General features: G+C 31.0%; 2 protein-coding genes and 1 long non-coding RNA gene across 4 annotated transcripts; 1 reads left to right on the top strand and 2 right to left on the bottom strand.

Annotated features, from left to right (window-relative positions):
* Positions 1 to 1,584: 1,584 nt before the first annotated feature.
* On the bottom strand, positions 1,585 to 9,048 carry LOC148763515 (uncharacterized). 2 transcript variants are annotated; one of them, XR_016025558.1, is made up of 3 exons: positions 8,949 to 9,048; positions 8,237 to 8,316; positions 1,585 to 1,690 (listed from the first exon to the last, which is right to left on the bottom strand). It is a non-coding gene; the product is annotated as an uncharacterized LOC148763515 (long non-coding RNA). The 2 variants fall into 2 exon arrangements; XR_016025557.1 differs by lacking the exon at positions 1,585 to 1,690 and adding an exon at positions 7,097 to 7,367.
* Positions 9,049 to 14,810: 5,762 nt separating this feature from the next.
* Positions 14,811 to 15,790, top strand: LOC148763514 (21 kDa seed protein-like). Its single transcript, XM_088804451.1, has one exon. It carries the CDS (start codon positions 14,906 to 14,908, stop codon positions 15,563 to 15,565), a length of 660 nt encoding a protein of 219 aa, XP_088660577.1. The 5' UTR covers positions 14,811 to 14,905; the 3' UTR covers positions 15,566 to 15,790.
* A 6,060-nt stretch (positions 15,791 to 21,850) lies between these two features.
* LOC148763513 (21 kDa seed protein-like) lies at positions 21,851 to 22,837 on the bottom strand. Its single transcript, XM_088805064.1, has one exon. The coding sequence runs from the start codon at positions 22,729 to 22,731 to the stop codon at positions 22,072 to 22,074; it is 660 nt and encodes a 219-aa protein (XP_088661190.1). The 5' UTR covers positions 22,732 to 22,837; the 3' UTR covers positions 21,851 to 22,071.
* Positions 22,838 to 25,760: the final 2,923 nt, after the last annotated feature.

Below are 25,760 nucleotides of genomic sequence, written 5' to 3'. Positions count from 1 at the left end.
CTGACCATCCGTTTGAGGATGATATGCAGTACTAAAGTCTAAACGAGTGCCTAAAGCTCTGTGTAAACTTCTCCAAAACTTATTAGTAAACTATGGCCTTCGATCAGACACTATGGTCATAGGAACTCCATGCAATCGTACAATATAATAAATATAAAATTTAGCATACTTAGCCGATCCATAGCTAGTTTTTACTGGAATGAAGTGAGCCGATTTGATCAATCGATCCACTATTACCTATATTGAATCATATCCTCCACTAACACGGGGCAATCCCGTCACAAAATCCATAGTCACGTGTTCTCATTTCCATTCGAGAATTGGCAATGGTTGTAGCAAACTTGGGGGTTTCCCATGTTCAGCTTTAACTTGTTAACAAGTTAAGCACTTGGCTACACATTTAGCTACATCCTTCTTCATCCCCGGCCACCAGTAAACCATTTTTAAATCATGATACATTTTAGTGGCTCCTAGATGTACTATATAGGCGGTAACGTGAGCCTCTTCCAAAATTTCTTCTCTCAAGTTATCTCGACTTTGTATATACGTTCGGAATCCATACTTCAACAACCCCTTGTCTCCATACTCAAATTCCTGATCTCACTTTTCAAATCCCAAAATTTTTATCACAAATTCATCTTGTTCTTATGCATTACGAATTTAGTCCAAGATCATTGGTCATACTCAAAAATGGGCAATAAAGGCACTAGGCCCACCAATATTAACTCTTTGATTTTTTATCAAGCTTTTCATGTGTAGTAACCATTTTTGCATTCTCTAAGGTGCATCTCAAGGTTTATTCATTCAAGTCACTGTATTACATGAATCATTTTCTATCTTGAAGTTATAGAATTAACACCATTCAGACGAAGGATTTATATTTAGGTTATTTTCATTATATATATTTATAGATTATCATTTAATAATAAAATTTTATTTTATAATTGTAAAAAGGTAAAAGTTTAAATATTAAATTGTTTTGGTTAATGGATAGGTACGTATTTGGTTAATGGATAGGTACGATGGTATCTTGAAGCCGTCAACACTATACATATATGTTACATTGGGTTGCCAATTGTCACGACCCGATACTCCCTTCCAGCCCGTGACATCCGCCGCGATGTTTCGATAGACATTCATTACTCGAAATGTCAATCGAAACCTCGCAAGGCTCTCGCATCAGTTTTACATCTTCCCTGTGAGCAATAGTTACTAAATATCATGTTTTAAGGGAATATAAACTATTTTTAAATCAAAACAAACAAAAAAATAATTTCTACCACACAGAGGTATTGTGGTCATTTTTACCCAAATATTTTGAAACCTAGTAAAAATACAGCATACGATCGAAAAACATACATTTCGTATCTAAAAATAATTTTAGTAATCTAAATCATCCATTTAAAATGAAATTGTGGCAAATCAAACTAAATAAAAATATTAAATAAAATATTTCATTTTCTTATAAAATAATATTTATAGAACTCTGCGTAAATAATTTTTGTAGCGTAAAAGCAAAATAAATTCATACACGCAGTGGCACACGCAGCCAGGTATACAAAATATTCTACAATGACATGTGGGCCCTGATATAACCGAAAATATGCAAGACTGTAGACCTTCGATTTCTAAGGATGCAGATCCCAAAGCAATCCTTGACAAAATCGGCTGTCTACAGACTGTTCTGAGCCTGAAATGGGTGAAAAGAAGGGGTGAGTTTTTATAAACCCAGTGAGTAAGCAAAAGTTCATCTATAACATCTAAAGCTGAGTAAATGGAGACAGTTAAATTATCCCATCATAATATAATTCATAACATTCAAAACTCATTTCAATTCATATAAAACAATTACATTTCATCAAAATTAATCAGTAAGGCTTATGACTCTCTTAAAACTTGGCTCTTGCCAAAACTCGTACTCGGAGACACCTTGGCCCGGGCTTCCAACCGAGTCCGCCAAGGCTGTTACAACGATATATACATAAAACATGTTTTTACATTTAAAAACGTAGCCGTTCCTTGGCGTTGGTTGAGTTTCACTCTCACGTGGTGGTTCGGCGTGAAGTGAACTCTAAATATACCTTAGGAGATACCCTTTGTGCCTCTCATACTAAGGTAAAATATAACGGGGCTTACCGTACCCTTCTAATAGGCTGGTCCACAAACACCCGCTCACTGCAGTAAGCTAATCAATTATCCCACCAAATCAATAAAAATTTTGGCAATATGACATGGCTAATATGATATTACCCAACCTGTGTTACGGCAAAACAAAACAGTTTATATATTCCACACAAAACACAAATCCAGCCATTCATGCCATCACATCGTCATAAGCCACCAATTCAAACCATATATCAAAACACGAGTATATAGTCTCCACTTACTCAATTTCCAAAACCAGTATTCAATTTCAAAACAAGTTATAAAACTCATTTCATTTAACCAACAATTCAATTTTTAAAACATAATAATTTACCATTTAAACTCATTATTTTTTAAAACATAAAAACAAGTAGAAACAACTTTAGATAGTTAAGATGAAAGTCTGTTACTCACTATAGCGGAAGTTTGGAGTACTCCTATTCTTGATCCTCGGGTACAATATCTTTACCCTTATCAGAGGGCTCACCATCTATACATAATACACGATACGTAATGCAATATATTTGTGCCAAACTATTATAAAACTATTTTAGGCTCTATATGAATGCATGAAATTGAATGAGAATTGTTCGAATAATCACTTAAAGATGGTGTTCTACGTGGGTTCAATTATGATTGGATTGAATTTGTATTCGACCTAACTCAAACTATACACTGTTAAATTAACCAAAACATCCGATTCAACTTCAAATATATTCATTTCACTTCCAAAATTCCAAATACACCTAAGTACCTCAATGAGCTTAATTGTGACTTAATTCACTATAATGGAAATTCATTCTGATTTTGATATCCGATACCATAAATCATCAATTACTAGCTAAATAACTTGAAATACAACTAAATCCATCATCAATATGTCACCCATATAATTCGGCCAAAGTGGGTTGTTGAAGGGCATGTGATTTTCTTGCTTGTTTTTCATGCTAAACATCATTAAACAACTAAAAACACTAAGATATCATGAAATCTAGCAAAATCCACCATCAAAATCTCTTTCCCTAAGTTCGGCCAGCATGCAATCCCTCATGGAAGCTTATGTTTCATCCATAGAAAATGAAAAAGAAAGCTTGGGTAAAGTAAATCTTAAGCTAAAATTGAAAAATCTTACCTTTGATTATTTTGTTCCTTGAAATTCAATAAATTTCTCTTGGATTTTCTTCTCTAGGGTTTGCTCTTATTCTTTTCTCTTTGTTCTTTACTTTGGCCGGCCATGAAGAATGAAATGGGAGAAGTGTGTGCTGGTTTTTAAAGAGAATTATAAAAGGATTAAAATTTGCCACATGTCACCATGTAATTGGTCCATGGTTAATAACTTAACAATTAAGTATTTGCTTACCACCACATGTAATTTCTTAATTATTCCAAGTATAAAATGATAATAGGTGAAATTCATGGGCTTGACAAGTGTTATGGTATTGTGAAATTCTAAAATTTCCAATTACGTCCCCGTGGACACGTAAAATGACCGTTTTGCCTTTATGTTCAAAAAATGTCAAAATTGAAATTTTTCACTTCTAAAATTCAAATTATGCTCCAATTAGTCAAACTTGGTCATAAATTTCGTCCAACATTCAAATTTTACCCTCAAGTGGCAAAATGACCATTTTGCCCCTACGTTATGAAAATTCCCGAATTAACTCCAAATCAATCCTCAAACTCCGAATCACCATACTAAGACATTCTAAGGTTCAATAACTCTCAAATACATCATAAAATCTCTATTCAAACTAGTTCGAGATTTTAATCGACTTAATTGTACCACTAGGTACGATATCAACTTTTAACGATTCTCCAAGGCATTCCAAGTATGCAAACATGTTATCAAATATATGAATGACATGGCAAGTATATAATAGAGCTGGGCTTGACACCAATGGCTTTTGAACAATTTGTTTCAAGCTATTGGCAATAATAAATAAAGTTACTTTAAACAAATTGTTCAAAAGCCATTAGCAACCTAATGTAACATATATGTATAGTGTTGATGGATTCAAGATACCCTATGTACCTAGCCATTAACCAAAATAGTAACAACAGAAATATACATAGTAGGTTCTCAAGATAAACATTAAAATACTGCAACAATTGTCGAAATGCAATGTAATGAAGCTATTAGCTTTAACCAAAACGAAGTTATTGGCTTTACAATTGTCGAAATGCAGAGTAACTTTGTTTATTTTTTATTCATATCTTTTTTAGAAAGATTACACAATTTACATTCCAGAGTTCATGAGTATGCATATGCCAATAGCATGACTTATGGAATGTTTGACTAGTTGATAAGATATTGTGTGATAGGGAAAACACAATTATCCATTTTCCCTAGACCCTTTCTTCCCTTTCTTAACTAAAAACCCTAAACCTTCTACTCTAGCTATCTAAACAATGCTATTATTATGCAAACACTTCATATGTGTGCCGGGCTGCTCAAACTCATGAGGATACGTCAAACGTGATTGCCATGGTTGTTTGTTAGGAAATGCATAGTGTGGTAGAATAATTAACATTTTGTTGTAGGTGATTACTATGTTGGATACCATGTTCATGTGGAATATCGTTTGCATTTCGTGCCTTAATTGTCACAAACACAACAACTACCCTCTTATCTCGCAGAATACTTGCTACATCTTCATCATCCCTAATAATTGTGCAGGAAACCCCTACCGTATGACTAAGTGATGCATGTAGCTCAATTTCATTATTATGTAAGTAGACCCTAATAACCTCTTCAACCAGCTTCAATAGGCCCAAAATGACAAATCACTCCCAACACCCCTCACTCGTGTCTCACCACCCTTATAACTGTCATAGACCCAATGACCATCGTATGTAATCATAAGCTTGACATTTGGTAGACTGTTGAAATTTAACAGGAAATACCCTATACTTTGATATGGTGATAAATAAAGTTGGTCGGATGCGAATTGAGGCATAATAAGGAACTTTGGGAACCAAAGAGACAAGATAAAATTTTTAGAATAAAATAATATTTTATTAATAAAATAATATTAAAATATTAATATTTAGTCGGATGTCGAAATCAGTGATGAAAAAGGATCATATGGTTGATCCAAGTAGGGGAGAAGATGTTAAGCCTGACTCTATAAAATACTTGTCATGACATACATGTGATGGATAGCATGTTTGCATGCTAGGAGAGTCTCGAAAAATTTACAAAAGTCGGTATTGTACCTAGAGGTACAACAAAGTTGATTTAAGCCTCGAACTAGATCAAATAGAGAATTTAAGATGAAATTAAGAATATTAAGTCCCAGAATGGTTTAATATGGTGATTTGGAGTTCGAGGATCAATTTGGAGTCAAACCGAAAATTTCACTATCTAGGGGTGAAATGGTAATTTTGCCACTCGATGACTAAATGGGAATTTTTTAAAAAATTTTGATCATATTTGACTCATTGGAGTATGATTTGAGGTTGGGAAGTTAAAAAAAAATGGTGATCTCGGTATTTTTCGAAGTATAGGGCTAAATTGGTAATTTTACCGCCCTAGGGGCAAAATTGTAATTTTTCACCACCAAAACACTTGTCCAGCAAATGAATTTTACCCAATTTTATCATGGATAATTGAAGGAATTTATATGGTGGAGAGAGAAAGCTTAATAGTTAAGAAATAAATATGGACCAATGAAATGGTGACACGTGGCATATTTTATAACCATTAAATATTTGGCTTATAAATTAATGCAAATCAGCCCATTTTCTTATTCATATGGCTGGCCAAAGAAGAACAAAGGAGGAAAGGAAAAAACAACAAGAACCCTAGGTGGGAAAATTGAAGAAAAATTGGTGGATTTCAAGGAATCAAGCAATCAAAGGTAAAATTTCTTGATTTTGACTTGTGATCTACCTTTCCCATGCATTTCTCCTTATTTTTCATGGTTAGATTTCATGTTTTCATGGTGAATTCATGGCTGGTCAAAATGGGTATGGAGAGAGAAAGATGTTGGATTGATTTGATTTTAAGTTATGTTAGTGTTTTTAGTTACTTTAGCATATTTAGAAATAAAACAACAAGAAAAGAATTCATTTTCCCCCATCACCATCATTGGCTGAATTTTCTAGGGAGGATATTGTGGCTGAAATTGATGATATTTCATGATTATTGGGTGATATTTGATGTTTGGTGAGGCTAGAAATTAAATGGGAAATTTTGGTGTGAAAATTCGAATTTTTACCTAATGTATAGACATGTGTGATTATTGACCCGGGACTGATAAATTGAATATCATTCACAGTCACTGAGGTAATTTAGGTATAATTGGAGTGTAGAAAGTGAGAAGAATTGATTTGGAGTTAAATTGGAGATTTTAGCCGATTAGGCTGAGTATAGTGTGACTTAGGTCGAATATCACATTTAAGTGATTAATCAGACATTTTGCATCCCATCTCATGCATTCATTTAGATTTAGAGAGCCTAAAATAGTTTATGATAAATTGACACAATTTATTAAAATTCGTGTCACGTATGATGTATAGGTGGTGAGCCCTCTAACAAGGGTAGAGAGATTGTGCCCGAAGACCGAGAATAGGAGTATATCGAACTCCTAGTACTTTGAGTAACCTTGTCACGACCCGGAACTCTCTATCGAGCCCGTGACAACCGCCGCGAAGCCTCGACAAACATTCTTCACCCCGAATGTCGATCGAAACCTCACAAGGCTCTCGTATCAGCTTTCGCACTTCCCCAGTGAGCAATAGTTATCAAATAATAAAAATACGAAGGATTACAAATCATTTCCAAATCATAACACAACATATTTTTTTTAGCTCACAGGGGCATTTTCGTCATTTTTGTCGAAAACCTCGAAACTTGCTAAAAATGTAGTAGGTACGTCGAAAATATATATTTAATGATTTAAAAAAATTAAGTATCTAAAATGTTCATTTGAAGTGAAAATTTGACCATTTGAATATGATAAAAATATTCAACAAAATAAACTATTTTCTTACAAAATAATTTTCATAAAACTATCGGTACATAATTCTTATAGCGTAAAAGATAATTATATTCATATATATTATAAAGCAAACAACCAAAGCATAAAATTTCTTTTATAGTGACACGTGGGCCCACATCTATCCAAAATGCATCGGAAGCTGGAAACCTACAGCTTTTACCGATTCGAGTCCAAATGAAAGTCCTTGTCAAAGTCAGCTAACTATGGAATTCCCTGAGCCTGAAATGTGAGGAAATGAGGGTGGTGAGATTATAAAATCCTAGTGAGTAAACAGATACCATCTAAACTATCTAAAGTCGAGTAAATGGAGACAATTAAAATAAGTCATCATATTGTAATTTCATTACCTTTCAGTTCATTTCAACCAAATAAAATCAATCCATAAAAATCGAGTAATCAACTTGGCTTATGAATTTCTTAAAACTTTGGCTCGTGCCAAAACTCATACTCGGTGATACCTTGCGCAGGGCATCCAACCGAGTCCGCCAAGGCTGTTAAAATTTGTATACACTTAAAATATATTCTTAGTTTGAGAAAAATACAGTCGTTCTTTGGCGTTGGCTGAGTTCCCCTTCACGTGGTGGTTTGGCATGAAGTGAACCCTAAGCTTTACCCCAGGAGATACCCTACGCGCCTCTCCGTTCGAGGTAATAATATAATGGAGTTTACCGTGCCCCTCTAATAGGCTGGTCCACGGAACCCCCTCTGCAGTAAATAATTAATATATATTCCACCAATTCAATAAAATTCATTCTAGCATGGCATGGCAATTTATCGCAATCTAGCCTCTCAAGGCTGAATACACAATACAAATAATTCTGACACCAAAATCAGTTTAACCATTCATGCTCATATATTGTCATAAGCCATTTAATTTAAAACCATAAATTTGCAACACAAGCAGACAGTCTCCAATTACTCTATTTTCAAAACCAATATTCGATTTTTCAGAAAATTTATAAAATCATTTTATAAAATCACAATTTCTCTTAAAACATAGCAATTTACCGTTTTAACCCATTTTCCATGAAATCACATAGTTGTATAAAACTACTCTAGATAATTAAGACGATAATAAGTTCACTCACAGTTCTAGGAGTCGATATACTCATAATCCCAGTCTCCAAGCACAATTTCTGTACTTTTACCAGTGTACTTTGCTCACCACCTATCCACAATGTACAATACATAATTCATCACATCAATGCTTGACCATTATAAAATCAATTCAGGCTCGGTATATATGCATGATAGGATATATAACTTATCCGACTACCGCTTAAATGCAGTGTTGACCTAATTCGGCCTATTATCTCCAATTTAACTCCAAATCAATTCTTCTCACTTTCTACACTCCAATTATAACCAAATTACCTCAATGACTGTGAATGAGATTCAATTTATCAGTCTCAATAGCAAATTACGAAAATACCCCTAGTGGGTAAAAAATCGTATTTTTGCTCCGAAAATTTTCATTATTTTTCTAGGCTCATAATTCATCATTTCTTAACCAATTCTCCTAGAATGAAAATCAAATTTATCCTCACTCAACACATGGTAAATTCAGCCATTAATGATTGTGGGAGAAAATAAGTTCTTTTCTTGTTGTTTTGTTTCTAAATATGCTAAACTAACTTAAAACACTAACATAACTTAAAATCAAATTAATCTAACAAGTTTCTCTCTCCTAACCCATTTTTTCAGAATTGAATTCATCATGAAAACATGTAATTTAATCATGGAAAATAAAGAGAAATGCTTGGGAATAAGAAAACTCAAGCTTAATAGAAAAAATCTCACCTTTTTCACTTAATTTTCTTGAAAATTCACACTTTTTCTTTGATTTTCTCTCTCTAGGGTTTTGTTTTTATTTTCTCTCTCTTCTTGCTGGTTTGGCCGGCCATGGGGTGGAAGATGGGCTGATTTTGTGCCTTTTAAAAAGGAAAATAATAAATTAATAAAGGCATGACACGTGGCATCATGTCATTGGCCCGTTTTTAAAATTTAAAAATTTTAATCCTTTTTATCTCCACCACACAATTAGTCAATGGTCAAAATGAGGATAAAGGAAGACCATGTGCTGGAAAAATGTCCTGGTGGTGGAAAATTACAATTTTGCCCTTGGGGTGGCAAAAATACTATTTTACCCTTTTACTCCAAATTATACCGAAATTAAAATTTTTCACTTCTAAACCTCAAATCTTACTCCAATGAGTCAAATTATACTCCAATAAGTCAAATGGGGCCAAAAAAAATCTTTTCTAAAATTTCCATTTTGTCCCCAGGTGGTAAATGACCATTTTGCCCCTAGATAGTGAAAATTTCGGTTTGACTCCAAATTGATCCTCAAACTCCGAATCACCATATTAAACCATTCTAGGACTTTAAAATTCTTAATTTCATCGTAAATTCTCTATTTCATCTAGTTCGAGGCTTAAATCAACTTTATTGTACCTCTAGGTACAATACCGACTTTTGTAAATTTTTCGGAACTCTTCTAGCATGCAAACATGCTATCCATCACATGTATGTCATGATAAATATTTTTATAAAGTCGGGCTTGTCATCTTCTCCCCCACTTGGATCAACCATATGATCCTTCTGCTTGATTGACTTCGACATCCGGCTAAATATTAATATTTTAATATTATTTTAATAATAAAATATTATTTTATTCTAAAAATTTTATCTTGTCTCCTTGGTACCCAAAATACCTTATTATGCCTCACTTGACTTCCAAATCGCCTTTTATCTCACAAATTCTCCTCTGATAAAATTTTTATTATTTTATTATTATTTTCTCCCTTGCGAAATATTTTATCCTAAACTACTCCTTTCGTCTTTTATCACTTCTAAACATTTTAATTGACCTCAATTTGCATTCGATCAACTTTATTTATCACCATATCAAAGTATGGGGTATTTCAAACCTTACCATCATTTTAATTATCTAAAGTATGTTTTTAATCGATTTTGATGAAATTTTATGAAAATGAGTTTAAATGGTAAATATTTGTGTTTTACAAACAAAATGTGTTTACATGAAAATATTTTATAAATTGTCTTGAAATTAAATAATGATTTTAAAAATAGAGTAATTGGAGACCACCAGTATGTTATAAATTTATGATTGGAAATTGATGGCTTATGTTATATTGTTATTGTGTTGGCATGACTGGTTGGGCTATGTTTTATGAATTGTATGAATTGTTTTATTTTACCCTTGCGGGCTGGATAGTAAAATATTAGCCTTGTCATGCTGTCAAAATTTTATTGTATGGTGGGTTTAGCTTGCTGCAGTAGGCGGATTCTGTGGACCAGCCTATTAGAGGGGCACGGAATCCGGATATATATATGTACCTCGGTCGGAGAGGCACGTAGGGTATCTCTTGAGGTATGGACAGAGTTCATGTCACGCCGAACCACCTCGTGATGATGAACTCAGCTAACGCCAAGGAATGATTGTGTTTTTCAAACTAAAAAAAAAATATGTTTTACGTGTATACGAAATTTTAACAACCTTGGCGAGCTCGAGTGTACGCCTCTGATCAAGGTGTCATCGAGTACTATTTGATGGCATGAGCCAAATGTTTATGGAAGTCATAAGCCTTAATGAGAAATTAAATGAAATACAACCGTTTGCATGGGTTGGGATAAATTTTCAAATTGTGAAATACTTAAAATGATGGGATATTTTAATTGTCTCCTTTTACTCGGCTTTATCTTATTTAAATGATGTTTGTTTACTCACTGGGATTTTATAATCTCACCACCCTCCTTTTCACCCATTTCAGGCTCAGAGTAGGCTGTAGATAGCTGATTCCATCGAGGGCTTCCATTGGACTTGCGTCCTTCGAACTGTAGGTTCACCGTTTTCCTCACTTCTAGTCATTCGTGGGCCCGCTTGATATTGTAAATTAAATTAAATTAATTTAAATGCATTGGTTTAATGTGTCACATTATGAATGAAATTATTTTGCTTTTATGTTACAAAAAGTATTTACGTATAACTCTAAAAATACTGCTTATAAGAAAATAAAATATTTTATTGAATATTTTGTTTTATCTTCTCACTATATTTAAATAATTATAATTTCATTTTAAATAAAGGTTTTAGGTGCTTACACTTATTTTTGATTGTGAATTATGCGATTAGTACTTGCTTACTAAATTTTAAACTGGTTTCAAAATTTTTCAGTGAAAAATGACCAAAACACCCATGTGAGACAAAAACTTTTATTTTATCTGTTTTAAGTTGGAAATAGCTCAAAATCCTTTGGAACATAATATTTGTCAACGGTTACTCACCGGGGGAAATGAGAAACTGATATTAAGCCTTGCGGAGTTCTGGTTGGTATTTTGAGAGATGAGTGCCCATCGGGGCACCACGACGATTGTCACGGGCTCAAGGGGAGTTCCAGGTCGTGACATAACAGGAAATAAGTGCCACAATCAATCAATTTATCAAAAATTACCCTTCAATGCATAAAAATCACTTATGTAATGCCTAAGTCACATTTGGTCGACTGTTGAAATTTTAATAGAAAATAAGTGTTGCAATGTCTAATACACATTCATGCAATGCCAAAAAACTAGTGAACAAAAGCCTTAAAACAAGACGTGATATGCACAAGTCACGCAGCACTAGTCTCGCAATACTTAATAATAAGTCACCTAATGCGTAATATCCACTCATATTATGCCAATATAACCAGTCACGTAATGGCCCAATGTCACGCAATACATAACAACAAGTCACGCAATGCCTAAAAACTAGTGACCAAAAGCCTCAAAACAAGACATAAATTGCACAAGTCAATCACGCACTGCCAGTCTCACTATACCTAAGAATAAGTCACTCAATGCCTTATACCCACTCACATTATGCCAACATAACCAGTCACGTATTGGCCTAATGTCACGCAATGCATAAAAACCAGTCATGCAATGCCAAAAAACTAATGAACAAAAGCCTTAAAACAAGAGGTGAATTGCACAAGTCACACAGCACCAATCTCTCAATACCTAATAATAAGTTAATACGTAATATTCACACACATTATGCCAACATAGCCAGTCACGTAATGGCCCAATTTCATGCAATACATAACAACAGGTCACGCAATATATAAAAACTAGTCACGTAAACCCTAAAAGCTAGTGAACCAAAGCCTCAAAACAAAGGATAAATTGCACAAGTTAGTCACGCACCGACAGTCTCGCAATACCTAATAATAAGTCACTCAATGCCTAATATCCACTCACGTTATGCCAACATAACCATCCACGTATTGATCTAACGTCATGCAATACATAACAACACGTCACCATATACATACAAACTAGTCACGCAATGTCTCAACAGAAGATGTGCATTGCACAATTCATGTAGTGCTTATAACCCAGTCTCCCAATACCTAATAATAGGTCACGCAATACCTAACATTCGCTCATGAAGTTATTCAACATAATATAACTTAAACGAAGAAAATAAGAAAATATGTGCTCAATGAAAATTCTTAACATTTTATTAATTAGATTTTTTGAAATAAAAAGAGATGATACAAAAAAAATTTGAATCGTAGTTCATTACTTCCTAAGTTCATCTACTAGTTCATATATCTCAACGAGAATCTTGTTGTTGGCCAGGATATCAGCCTCTAGGTCAAATGTCTTGGCCACCAACTTGTCGATCAAGGCGTTCATCTCTTGCAGGATTTTCTCCACTTACTCCCTCAAAGGCATCTCCTCCTCCTCGGAGGTAGCATCTTCCTCACTCTCGAGTCTTAGATGTTTGGAGGCCATTTTACAATTATTTGATTTGATTAAGATAATTGAATTTGATTAAAATAGTTAATGGTTCTCTTTATTTATAGGCATGAACATTGACTTTTTAGTTTCTACACCGATATAAGTGCAATTAAGGGGGGCTAATTTGGTTATTAAGTACCTATTCGGCCTGGCCTTTTTTCATCTTATTGACTTCTTAAAAGCAAAAGTCAGGATAAACATCATTTTTCGAGAAATTCTTAATAAAAAGTAGCTTCTTTTAAGAACAAAATTTTTAAAAAAAAAGAGCTTAAAGAAAAGCTCGAGGGAGGAGCTTTCTCTTCTCTTCTTTTAAAAATATATTAATTTTTCATAAAATACCCCTTTCTCAATCAATCTCTCTCTCTTCTCATTCCCTCTACAAATTACCATTCTCTAACGTAAATCATGATTTCTCTCTCCTTTACCTCTCTCTATAAAATCTACAAAAAAAATAAAAGACTCAACAACAGAATATCAAAATCTAGAATTTTTTTGTTCTTACAGAGATTAAGTGAAAAAAAAATCTAAAATTCAAAACTGCATTCAGATACTATTTAAAGGTTTTCTTTCTTATGCACTACTTAAAAGGATTTTGATGTTACATACATCGTTTCCTCTTTTCTCTTTTTTTTTTCAGAATTTAAGCATTATGGTCCGATTGCTTGCTAGATCAACCAAAATCTAATACTATTGCTACTATACAAGTATGAAAATTGTTCCGTTTCTTTTTTGATTTCTTTGATTTTAACATCTTAAATTATATATAAACTTCAAGCATTACATTATAGCTTATTAGATGATTGAAGATGACATAAATATCCTTTATGGTAATTTTAACCGAAATTATAACTTATATAATTTATTTTGTTAAACAGTTTACCAAAGAACTTTTGGCTAATTCTCTTCTAATTTTACAGAATTTGTTTTTAAGGGGGCTGAATTAGTAGATAATCACCTTCGGCATTTGGTAGATAAAGTCACGCAATGCATACAAACAAGTCACGTAATGCCTACAAATAGGTCACGCAATACTCAACAAATATTCAGTCACGTAATGCCACAAACCAGTCACGCAATGCTCAACAAATATTCAATCATGTGATGCCAAATAAATAGATTACGATTCCTAATATCCAGTCACACACCTTAATATCTAGTGACGCAATGCCTAATAAATATTCACGCATCGTCTATAAACTGATCTATTTTGCTACTCCCAGCCAGATTTAAGTTTCTAAACTCATATAATTTACCCATCAACTTTTACGTTATATGAATAACCCTAAATAAACTCAAAAACACATAACAAATATCTTGATATCATCTCTACACTTTGGGATCATGAGAAAGTTTGCTAGTGATATAGACCTCGATGGCGTTGGAGAGCTAGACGGCGAGATATATATCCCAATGGCATTGGAGAGCTGGACGAAAGGATAGCTAAATCGAGATTTAATTTTGAAATTTTTATCTAAATAGTGAGAGAAGAGAAAAAAATCGAGACACGCCTTCATTTAGATTAATTGGTTTAAAGGGTATTCTTATCAAGTCTTACAAAAAATTATCTAAAAACAGTTAAAATTATAATGACGGTCGTTTTTGAAGTGACCTTACTACGAAGGTCATTTCTCACAATTTCATTTTTCCATTTTGGTATTTAACCCATATTCGTGCTATTAAACGAAAGTGGTCTTAACTTTAGAAACAAGAAAGAAAAAACAAAATAAAAAAAAAAAAAAGGTGGTCCCGACTCCCGACTCCATGTTTGAAACGTGTTATTTTGAAATTTTGAGGAATTCATGAATTGGGATGATTTATGAATACCACAAGATAATGTATGGCTTCCAACCGAGATAGGCATCCTTTGCCTTCCTCTATAAATTGAGGTAGCAAAGCAAGCAATTGGCATCCAAGTCAACACATATCCAGCAACATATTAATTAACCATGAAGACCGCAACAGCTGTAGTTTTACTCCTCTTTGCCTTCACATCAAAATCATATTTCTTTGGGGTAGCCAGACCTGATGAATCTCCGGTGCTTGATAGTGATGGTGATGAACTCCGAACAGGGGTTGAATATTACGTCGTGTCAGCAATATGGGGTGCCGGTGGTGGCGGGCTAGCTCTAGGAAGGGCTACAGGTCAAAGCTGTCCAGAAATTGTCGTTCAAAGACGATCCGACGACGATGGTATTCCCGTGATCTTTTCAAATGCGGATGGCAAAGATGGTGTTGTCCGCTTATCTACTGATGTAAACATAGAGTTCGTTCCCATCAGGGACAGACTCTGCCTGACATCAACTGTGTGGAAGCTTGACGATTATGACCCCTCGACAGGCAAATGGTGGGTGACAACTGATGGGGTTAAAGGTGATCCTGGTCATAACACTTTGACTAGTTGGTTTAAGATTGAGAATGCCGGAGCACTCGGTTACAAATTTAGGTTCTGTCCTTCAGTCTGTGATTCATGCATACATTTATGCAACGATTTTGGAAGACATGGACATGATGGACAGGTGCGTTTGGCTCTCAGTGAAAATGGATGGCCATGGATATTTAAGAAAGCAAGAAACACAATAAAACAAGTTGTTAATGCGAAGCATTAGTTTTAAGTTTTATGTGTCAAGTGTACGTCCTAGTAGCACTACTAGCCGGTCGTTACTTTCCACTAAATAAAAGGTTAGCTCTGTGCTTCCCCAAAAGCCGGCAATGTATTGATATGTAGTCAGAGTCTTGCTTGAGGGTGGAGGTGCTTAAAGGGTCTGTCTTCACAGCCCAGCTTTGTGATCTTTCAGCTTTATGAATAAATAATTTGCCTCTTGCCTCAGCAATATTTTTGTATAAATATACTATGTTAGAAGCTGGCTTGTGCTTTTACTGCATTTTTTTTTGTATTGCGCCGATGACCTGCATATGCTTCAAACCAACAAAAAGTATACAGTGTCTTTCAATAAAAACAAAAGATATATAGTAAGGAATTTAAAATCCACTACTAGAGTCAAGAGAAAAGTGCTCACAATGAACATTTTTACATGTTTTTCTTAGGGGTGTTTTTGTTTTTTTTGAAGCACTCATCAATTACTAAAGCCCAAACAGAGTAGTCAAAATAAACCAATACAAATGAACTTTAGAGCGCTCATCTGAGTGCCAAAAATAGAGCAATTGTAGATTCGGAAAAAGCTTGAAAAATCCAGCAAACACCAGGAACTCTAACACAGCAACAAACAAAAATGGGGCAGCCAGCAAGTATCAAACATTCAATTTAATAGTCACATCTCATGAATAAATGCCATGATGATAATGGGGAATAAGATAAATATGAACATATTAAAGAATATACATTAATTGGGGCATTTTTAAAATTAATCCTTAAAGATGATATGTTTTCAAAAATAACTTTTTTTATAATTTTAACTATTTTTAGTCAAATTGGATAAAATTACCGTTAAAAAAATTACATGCCATGATGTTACACGCCATATATAAAAACATGTTATACGTCATGTTAAAAAAAAAATATTATTGTTATACACCATGTACAAAAACATGTTACATGTCATGTTAAAAAAAGAAATATTATTGTTATACGTCATGTACATAAACATGTTACACACCATGTTGAAACAAATATTGTTATTATACGTCATATTAAAAAAATATTGTTGTTACATGCCATATTCAAAAACATTTTGTTTCATTTTAATGTCTAAAATGTTATTGTTACTTATGAACCAAAACTTCAAATCCTCTAAACTCTCCTTATTTTTTTTTAAACAATTTGACACCGATTAAAATATTTTTAACATGTTTTCATAAATCAAAACACAAATTTTCTTATCTAAAACACCTATTTCGATTAAAAATCGAATTTTTTTTTTTGAAAAACTAAGTTTATAAATTTCAAATTCTTGAGTTTATTGGTGTCTAAGTCTTAAATTGATCCAATTAAAAATTATTTCAATTATTTGTGATTATTTATACTATTTTAATTTTATTCAAAATACTTAAAAATCAAATTCTCCAAATAATAATACCAGCTATTGTCCATTTGTGATATTATTTAATTTTTTGTCTTCTTATCCATATATGCAGTCAAGTTCCTCAATAAATGCACAATTAAGATACAAGATAAGATTAACGTATGGACAAAAAAAAATGCCGATATTGCTTATAATTTATTAATTTTGTGAGAATGGGCACCGGCAGAGGCGGAGCCTTCTTATGTGATGGGGGGGCCCAAAACTTTTAAAATATTTTCATAACATATAAAAATTTTAAAATCTTTTTTATATATTCTATTAATGACCTTTTCAAAATAATTTTTTATTTAATAATTAATATAAATAAAAAATAATAAAATGATTTCACATATCTCAGCCAACTTTAAATATTTTTTTCAATTTATATTATTATTTTTATTTATATTTATTTATTTATTTCATTTTTATTCTATTTGTTCATGTGTTATAAGTTTTTATAATTTTTTTAAAAATTTTTACAAACCATTAATCATATTCTTTTTTTCCTTTTTTGTCATATAATATGTAGTATCTACCTTCTACTTGTCATGCTCTTCTTTTTTATGCTACGTAAATTTTATTTTTTATGATTTGAATCTTTAAAAATTAATAAATTATTATATAGTTCTCAAATATAAGTTATAGTGTTATATTGTTACTTAAAATTTCATCAATGTATCATTTTTTAATTAATAAATTATTATATAGTTATCAAATATAAGTTGTAGTGTTACATTGCTTTTTAAAATTTCATCAATGTATCATTTTTTAATTAATCCTGATTATATAAGAGAAAATTAACTTGAGTATTTTTTTATATGCTTTACATTTTATATTTAATTGAAATGAAATTATCTTGAATCTATAGTATTTAAATAATTCTGATTATATAGGAAGAAACTATTAATCTTATATATCATTTTTAACTATTATATTTTACAAATTATAATTTTATATTTAGTTTCATATTTCTATTATCAATATTTTTATTGTTGATCAAATTTAATATATTAGTTTTTTAAAATTTTTAACTTTTATTCAACTGTGTTTGGCCCCCTCAATAAAATTTGGCTAGCTCCGCCCTTGGGCACCGGACGAAATGATCAACAAAATAAAAGGAATAAAATTTTAATAATTAGGAAAATTATAAATATAATTTTGATCAATATACATTTTTTTTTATCTAGGACTATCTTCTTATATTGCTTCATTTTTAGATACTAATTCTTTATTTTTTTAATAAATATAATTTCTTATTTACCTTCATTTTCTCCAAAAAAAATTATTAATCATTTTAAGGGCCAATTTATAATTCAAATGAATTCAACAACGCCTTATCATTAATCCCACTTTATAATTGAAACACAATATATTTGATTAAAATTTTGCATATGTCACTTTTTAAATGATTTATTATTGTAATTATTTTTGCATATAAAATCAGAAAGTTAAACTTACGAGGAATTTTAATTCATTTACCAATTATTTTGTTCTAATTTGGTATAAATTTTTAGGATGTAAAAAAAGGTTAAACATTTTTCATTAATGCTATAAAATGATTCTGTTTAATTAATATTTTTATTACTTGTTAATGGTTTTTTATTTTAGTTTTGTAAACATTTTATAAAACAAGAACAAGAACAAAAGGTCAACAACAATATAATAATTAAATTAAAAAGTATGAACACTTAAAATGTAACACAAATTATAACTCAATTAATGAGTCTATATAAAATTAAAATTATGTATTTATCATATAATGTAAATATATATATTAAATGTAAAATTCTAAAAGAATTATTTATTTCAATATATATCAAATATATCTATTTTATCTTTTTACTTTCAAAAGTAGATAAATAAATAATAAAAACTTCAATAACTTAAATTTTTTATCCATAACAACGTCACAATACATATACATTCAAATATTTAATTTATTAATTAATACATCACTCCTTTATTTAAAAAACACAGGACCCTCTCATTTCTAGATAAATAAAAAAAAAAATTATGCGGCAATACGTAAGCCACTTGCTTGATAATAATTGAAACATTCTCTGTCCACCCATGTATCTATCAACCTATCACATCAAATAATGTTTGTTCAAATGTTCATGGGCCTTTTTCCTTATCCTCAATGAATGCACTGTCTGCCCTGTCAGTTTTTATAACAACGTGGCCATTATATTTATGAAGGGTTTTTATATATATATTCTGACAAGATAAAAGTTTAAAAAATTTTTAAAATAAATGTTTTTAAAATTATAAATATTTATTTTTGAGATTTCTCAACTTTTAAATTTATTTATTAATTAGTGATATGATTTAATTCACTGATAATGTATAGAATTCATAGATGACAATGCATAAAAGATAAACCTAATTGAAAATAATTACAATAACAAAACTTTCAAACATATTAAAACATTATATTGAAAATAATTGATTATAATATACTTGGCAAACATCTAAACATGTATTTAAATTACAATCATCCCCTTAAGCTGCCACACCATAATTGGAATATGTCTTACTCAAGTTATTATAGTTTAAATTTTTTATCATTGCTGAGAAGTTAATATATGAAAATCATACTTGTACCATAGAATTTATAAATATAACATCAGAGTACAATAAAAATAATTTTGGCAACGCATGAAGAGTTGGGAGATTTGATGACAAGATTTGATACATTAAAAAATATTTTCCACTCATTTGGTATTAATTAAAAATAGATAATTCAAGTGGGAAAGAAAGAAGAACAAAAACTAAAGTTCTTCAAGATGATCTAGCAATTGAGAAGAAAAATTATCTAACTGCTTTGAAGTATTTTCCAACTCACACGTAGGTATCAGCCGTTCACATCATTAACGTAACGATGTTTCCTTTTCTTTTATTGTCTTCTTTGCTGATTTTTTTTTTCTTATCGTTAAAGGAGAAACAGATGCCTGCTACTATCAATACTTTATTTTTGAATATAAAATAATTAAGAAGACAAGACAAAATTTGATAAATAAATCAAATGCTACATATTATCACGTGGTCAGATTTAAATGAAATGAAAGGACTGTGTCTCACCGTCGCTTTCCATAGATATATTATAAGTCAACAAATATGCCATGGTGTTTTTTTTTTTTTTTGCAATAATGAGAAAAATTCTAAGCTTATCTTTGAAACAATTAATCAATTTGACAATTTATATTTAAAAAATTTCAATTTAGTTATATCTGTAATCTATAATTTATATAATTTATACTTAGTCTTATAACAATAAGATTGAATAAAGTTTTGGTGATATACATAGATGTTTAAAATATAAAGAAAACTTAGATTAACATCATCAAAGGGCTTTACTTTATGGTTGGTTTTATGATATTAGTCATATAAAGTATGAATAAATTTTTTCTCGTGGGCGAACACAATTTGTATTAATATATTATATGTTTAGAAAAAAAGGTATTCATGCGTAGATCAAATACCATCACTATTGCTCGCAAAGGTGGATCTCTAGGCTCCAAAAATTTTATATATTATTTTTTTATATTAAGAAATGTAGTGAAATACATAATTATGGAAAAGAATAAAATAAAATATAATTTTTGTTGGCACCAAAATAACATGTCTGAATCCGACGCCGAATGCTCACCATAAGTAGCAATCAACTTATCACATGCCGTCAAGGAGAAATAGATGGCCTCGTGCTATTGGTTTTAGCTTTGAACAACAACGTGACTAATTTATTACAATAATTAAGAAGATAAAGACAAAATCTATCAAGCAAATAAATGAAAATCTATATATCAACTTGCAATAAGATTTGAATGGATAGGCTGTATATGTCTCACCGACTGCTTTTAAATGAACCTCATGAGTTTGCAAAATAGGAGGTGTGAAACTTTTCTGAGGACAAAATATATCCTTACCACTTTTATACTCTCTAATAATAAAATATTATGATAAAGTTCAGATTAAACTAAATTATTTTTTAAATAAATTAAAATATAATCGAATTACCATTTTTTTTTTGAGTTATCAAATCCTTTTTTTTAATCTCCAACTATCCTAATTGGATACAGCCAAATATAAGGAGAATGTGGCGGGCCATCCTCCACTTGAAAACCGACTTTGTAGGCATCTTGATTAGGCTGCCAATTCAGTCACGTTGCAAATCAGATTTAGACTTGAAAATGAGACTCCAGCTAACTTATATAAAAGTAAAAGTAGGTCTAAAATATCTTAAATTGTGTCTAGTTACTAAATGAATTAGTTATGAAATTTATCAAAAATAAGTTTTTACCTTTTTATGCTATTATTCATTGGATTTTGTCTTTTTTTCTAATAATAAATTACTTATAAATTAAAAAACAAAAAAAATTACTTATTTATATTTCAAAATTACATTTTAGAAAAATATAGAAGTACATATTTATGTACAAAGCATGTAACCAAGAATGCTAGTATAATTAAACTACATATTTATAAAGATATACTTGAAAAGCTCTTCACTGATAGTTTTTAGTAATTTTTTGTTTTATATTTTAATTTGAAATAAAATGAAGTCAAAATTAAAAAAGTTTTACTATTAAAAGTTAAATTAAGATAGTATTTACGGGACAAAGAGACTATTATTATTAACTTTAATATTAATACTGACTTAATAAATTTTATCATAAACGTAAATTAACCTCCCCATGTTTTATTCTTTTTTATTTTTTCTTTTCTCTTTCCTCTTTTTTCCCCCCTTCCGTACCTCACAGACTTAAAAGGGACAACAATACCGGAGGGATTGCAATACGCAAAGCTCATGAGTGCAATCAATACGTAACGGCAGAAAAAGCATAAGTCAGCTTATCAAATATATACTCCATATTGCTCAGCCAAGATGCAAATTGTTTATTCATAAGGTTGGAAAGAGGTTGTGAAGATAGACCCAGTGAGGACATATCCAGTCTCAAACAAAGGCAACCTTAACAAAAACATCCAACTATGCATTACAACCAGCTTTCTAGGATGCACACACTTTTAACTTTATTTATTCAAAGCTAACAGCAAGAACTGCTACTTTGAATAATTTCATAATAAACTTAGAGCTACTGCTTCCCAACAACTTGTTTTATCGCCCTTGTTGCTTTTGTAAATACAAAGGGCCATCCTTGGTCACCGAGACCCAGCCGTATTTGTCCATTGTCTTCATATCTTCCAATATCGCTACATAGAGTTGTGCATGAATCACAGACTGAAGGGCAGTAAGTAAATTTGTAACCGAAAACTCCATTCTTCTCAATCTTAAACCAATTAGGAAAAGTGTGAGGACCAGCATCACCTGCAACCCTACCGGCTATCACCCACCATTTTCCTGTCGACTGGTCATAGTCGTCAAGCTTCCACACAGCTGTTGTCAAGCAGAGGCTGTCTCTAAGGGGAACGAACTCTATGATTAGATCAGTGGATACGCGGATAAAAACATCGTTGGGTTTGACTGGTGAAAATATCACCGGAATACCATAGTCAAGTTCAGATCGTCTTTGAACAACGATATCTGGGCAGCTTTGATTTCTAGACCTGCCCAGAGCTAGCCCGCCACCACCAGCAGCCCATAATGCTGACACAACGTAGTATTCAACACCCGTGCGAAGCTCTTCGCCGTCGGTGTCAAGCACGGGCTTATTTGTGGCGTTGGCTACCCCAAAGAAATCAGATTGTATTGCAAAGAGAGAGAGGAGCAAAGCTGCAGCTATTGTGGTCTTCATGGTTAATCTTTTGCCCGATATGTGTTGTTTGTGGATGCTGATTGCTTGGTTTTCTAATTATTCAATTCATCAAGGCCCGAACATCTAAATAACACCTTTCATATATGGACCAATTTGTTTTGCATGTTTAGGCACTTAAACTCAAAAATTTTTCGTAATTCTTTGGTCCCCACCATTTATTTCTATGGCTATTTTCGGGAGACACGAGCGATGGGTTTTTATTTTAATTTTATTAAAAAATAAAAAACTAGAATTGTGTCGCGGAATTATGGTTCTTATATATTTTAGGAATGTTTTTGGTTTTGGTATGCATTATGCACCTAAAGGTAATCTTTATATAGTAAAATTAGTTTGTAACACATAGAACCATGTGTATGAAAATTAACTAATTTTAGTAATTTATTCACTTGAAGGCAGCGACAGTCATCTTTTGATTTTTAATTATCATATTATTGCATATAGAAAATTAGAAATATATAATTTTGTCACCCCTGGAGTTCATTTGGTTCACAGAATGGAATAGAGGAGGAATAGAATTGTTCTTTCGTAGAATACCCTTTATTAAAATTAAAGAATTTATTTTGTTCAAAAATAAAAATATTTTAAGTAATAAAATCAAAATACCTTTTGCTATAATTAAATAATATTTAATATTAAAAGAAAAAATATATTCTTTATTAAATTTAAATAATACTAAATAATATTCTTTATTACGTTTATTCTATTCAAATAATAATATTAAATAATTTTCTTTATAATATTTATTGTAGTTAAATAATATTAATATATTAAATAATACTTAAATATTTTCATTTCCTTTCTTTTTTGAAAATAAAGTAAAAAAATTTTGTTTCTTTTGTGCTTTAGAGAGAGAAAGAGTAAGGAAGAGAGAGAAAAAATAGGTTTGGTATTATTTTAGAAGGTAATTTATTAAATTGTAAAATAATATTTTTGTCTAATCAACTTTTTTTTTTATTCTTAGCAATTCGGAATAGCCATTCCATTGAATCAAATGTAATTTTATCTTAGGAATGATAATAGGGGAGGAATGGCTATTCCATTCCCCTCAACCAAGCATATCCCTAATTAAAATCAAATAAATTGTTTTGGAATATTGACAAGTCATCTAATTTATTTTATAAATTTTTTCTTTTTTTCATGTGCATTGTGTACTTCTTACTAGGCTCTTTTTTTTGTTATTTTCTTTCCCTTTGCACATGGTTTGAATTTTTTTAAACCCTTCAACTCTTTTGTTTTCCTTCACACACAATTTTCACCCTTTCTTGTGTTCTCTTTTTTCGTGAATTAATCAAACAATTAATTACATTCCTTTTCTTTCTATGCTCCTTTTTTTTTTTTTTCTTTTCCCTATGCATATGCTTTGAATTTTTTTTAACCCTTCAGTTCTTTTGTTTTCCTTCGCACATGGTTTTCACCCTTTTTTTTTTATCTTTGTTTTCATGAATCAATCAAACACTTAATTACTTTCCTTTTTTTAATTCTTTTCCCTTTGCACACAGCTTGAATTTTTTAAAACCCTTCAGTTTTTTTTTTTTTTTACTTTACACACGGTTTTCACCCTTTCTCCTATTTTATTTTTTTTGAATCAATAAAATAATTTACATTTAGCATTTTGAACTAGATAATAGGTGAAATCTATGTTTGCGAAGTGTTTTAACTCTTTCAAAGCTATGCTAGTTAATGTAAAGACAGAAAAATTAGTTGTATATCCTCTCTTGAATCATTCGATTTGACTTATCTTAACTCTTCCAATTTCTATAGCAACTACAAAGCGTTAACTTTTTTTTCCTCTTTGCACATGGTTTTCACCCTTTCTCCTATTCTCTTTTTTCATGAATGAATCAAACAATTTACATTCCTTTTTTTATTTTCTTTTCCCTTTGCAGACAGTTTGAATATTTTTAAAGCCCTTTAGCCTTTTCTTTTTCTTTGCACATGATTTTCACTCTTTCTCCTATTCTTTTTTTTTTTCTGTGAATCAATCAAACCATTTACATTTAACTTTTTGAATTTGATATTAAGTGAGATTCGTGTGTGCAAAGTGTTTCAACGCTTTCAAAGTTATGTTAGTTAATGTCAAAGACAGAAAAATCAGTTGTATATCCTTTCCTGAATTGTTTGATTTGACTTATTTTAACGCTTTCAATTTCTATAGCAACTATAGAGCATCAACTCTATTTTTTCCCTTTGCACATGGTTTTCAACTTTTTGCCTATTCTCTTTTTTCATGAATCAATCAAACAATTTACATTTTTTTTATTTTCTTTTCCCTTTGCATACAATTTGAATTTTGTTAGTATTATAAGCAAGGGTGAAGCTAGCCAATTTTTATTGAAGAGGATAAAGGGGAAAAGAAATAAGAGCTAAAAATTTTTAAAACTAAGATGTTAAATTTAACCAACAATCAAAATATTCATAATAGACAATAATTTTATATAGCAAGTAAATACAAAAGAATAAGAAAAGAAAGATTTATAATAATCTTTTAGAAAAAGTTGTGCTCAACAATATTTCCTAAATTTTAATTCTTCAATTATTAACTCTATACTAAAAAAACTAGTAATGTATTTTTCAATATAAATAACTAAATTATCTATAAGAAACTCATTACCCATTTGTTCCAAAGTCTTATTTTCATAATTTCATTGCTGAAAAAAATTCTATTTATAGTTGTTGTGGAAACTGAAAGAGTCAAAACAAGACGAATTAATCTATCAAGCAGGATTAATAAAAAATTATATATTGATGAAATTTTAAGCAATAGCCAACAGTGCAACACAATAACTTATATTTGAGAATTACATAATAATTTTTTAATTTTTAAAGATTAACATTATACAAAATAAAATTCATATAACAGAAAAAAGAAGAACATGACAAGTACAAGATAAAACCTACAAAATAAAGAAGAAAGAAGAAAAACATGGTTGATGGTTCCTAGAAATTTACAAAAGAAAATCTATGAAAACTATGAATATATTAGCAAATAGAACAAAAAAAATAATAAT

This window comes from Theobroma cacao, chromosome 3 (genome assembly GCF_053813885.1).
Source record: "Theobroma cacao isolate CCN51 chromosome 3, ASM5381388v1, whole genome shotgun sequence".
In the NCBI taxonomy this organism is placed as follows: Eukaryota; Viridiplantae; Streptophyta; class Magnoliopsida; order Malvales; family Malvaceae; genus Theobroma; species Theobroma cacao.
Note: the sequence above shows the minus strand (reverse complement) of the source record. Positions and strands in the feature narration are given on the sequence as shown.

Bases quoted from the DNA above. Each gene is read 5' to 3' on its own strand.
- LOC148763514 (XM_088804451.1), top strand. From the start codon at position 14,906: ATGAAGACCGCAACAGCTGTAGTTTTACTCCTCTTTGCCTTCACATCA.
- LOC148763513 (XM_088805064.1), bottom strand. From the start codon at position 22,731: ATGAAGACCACAATAGCTGCAGCTTTGCTCCTCTCTCTCTTTGCAATA.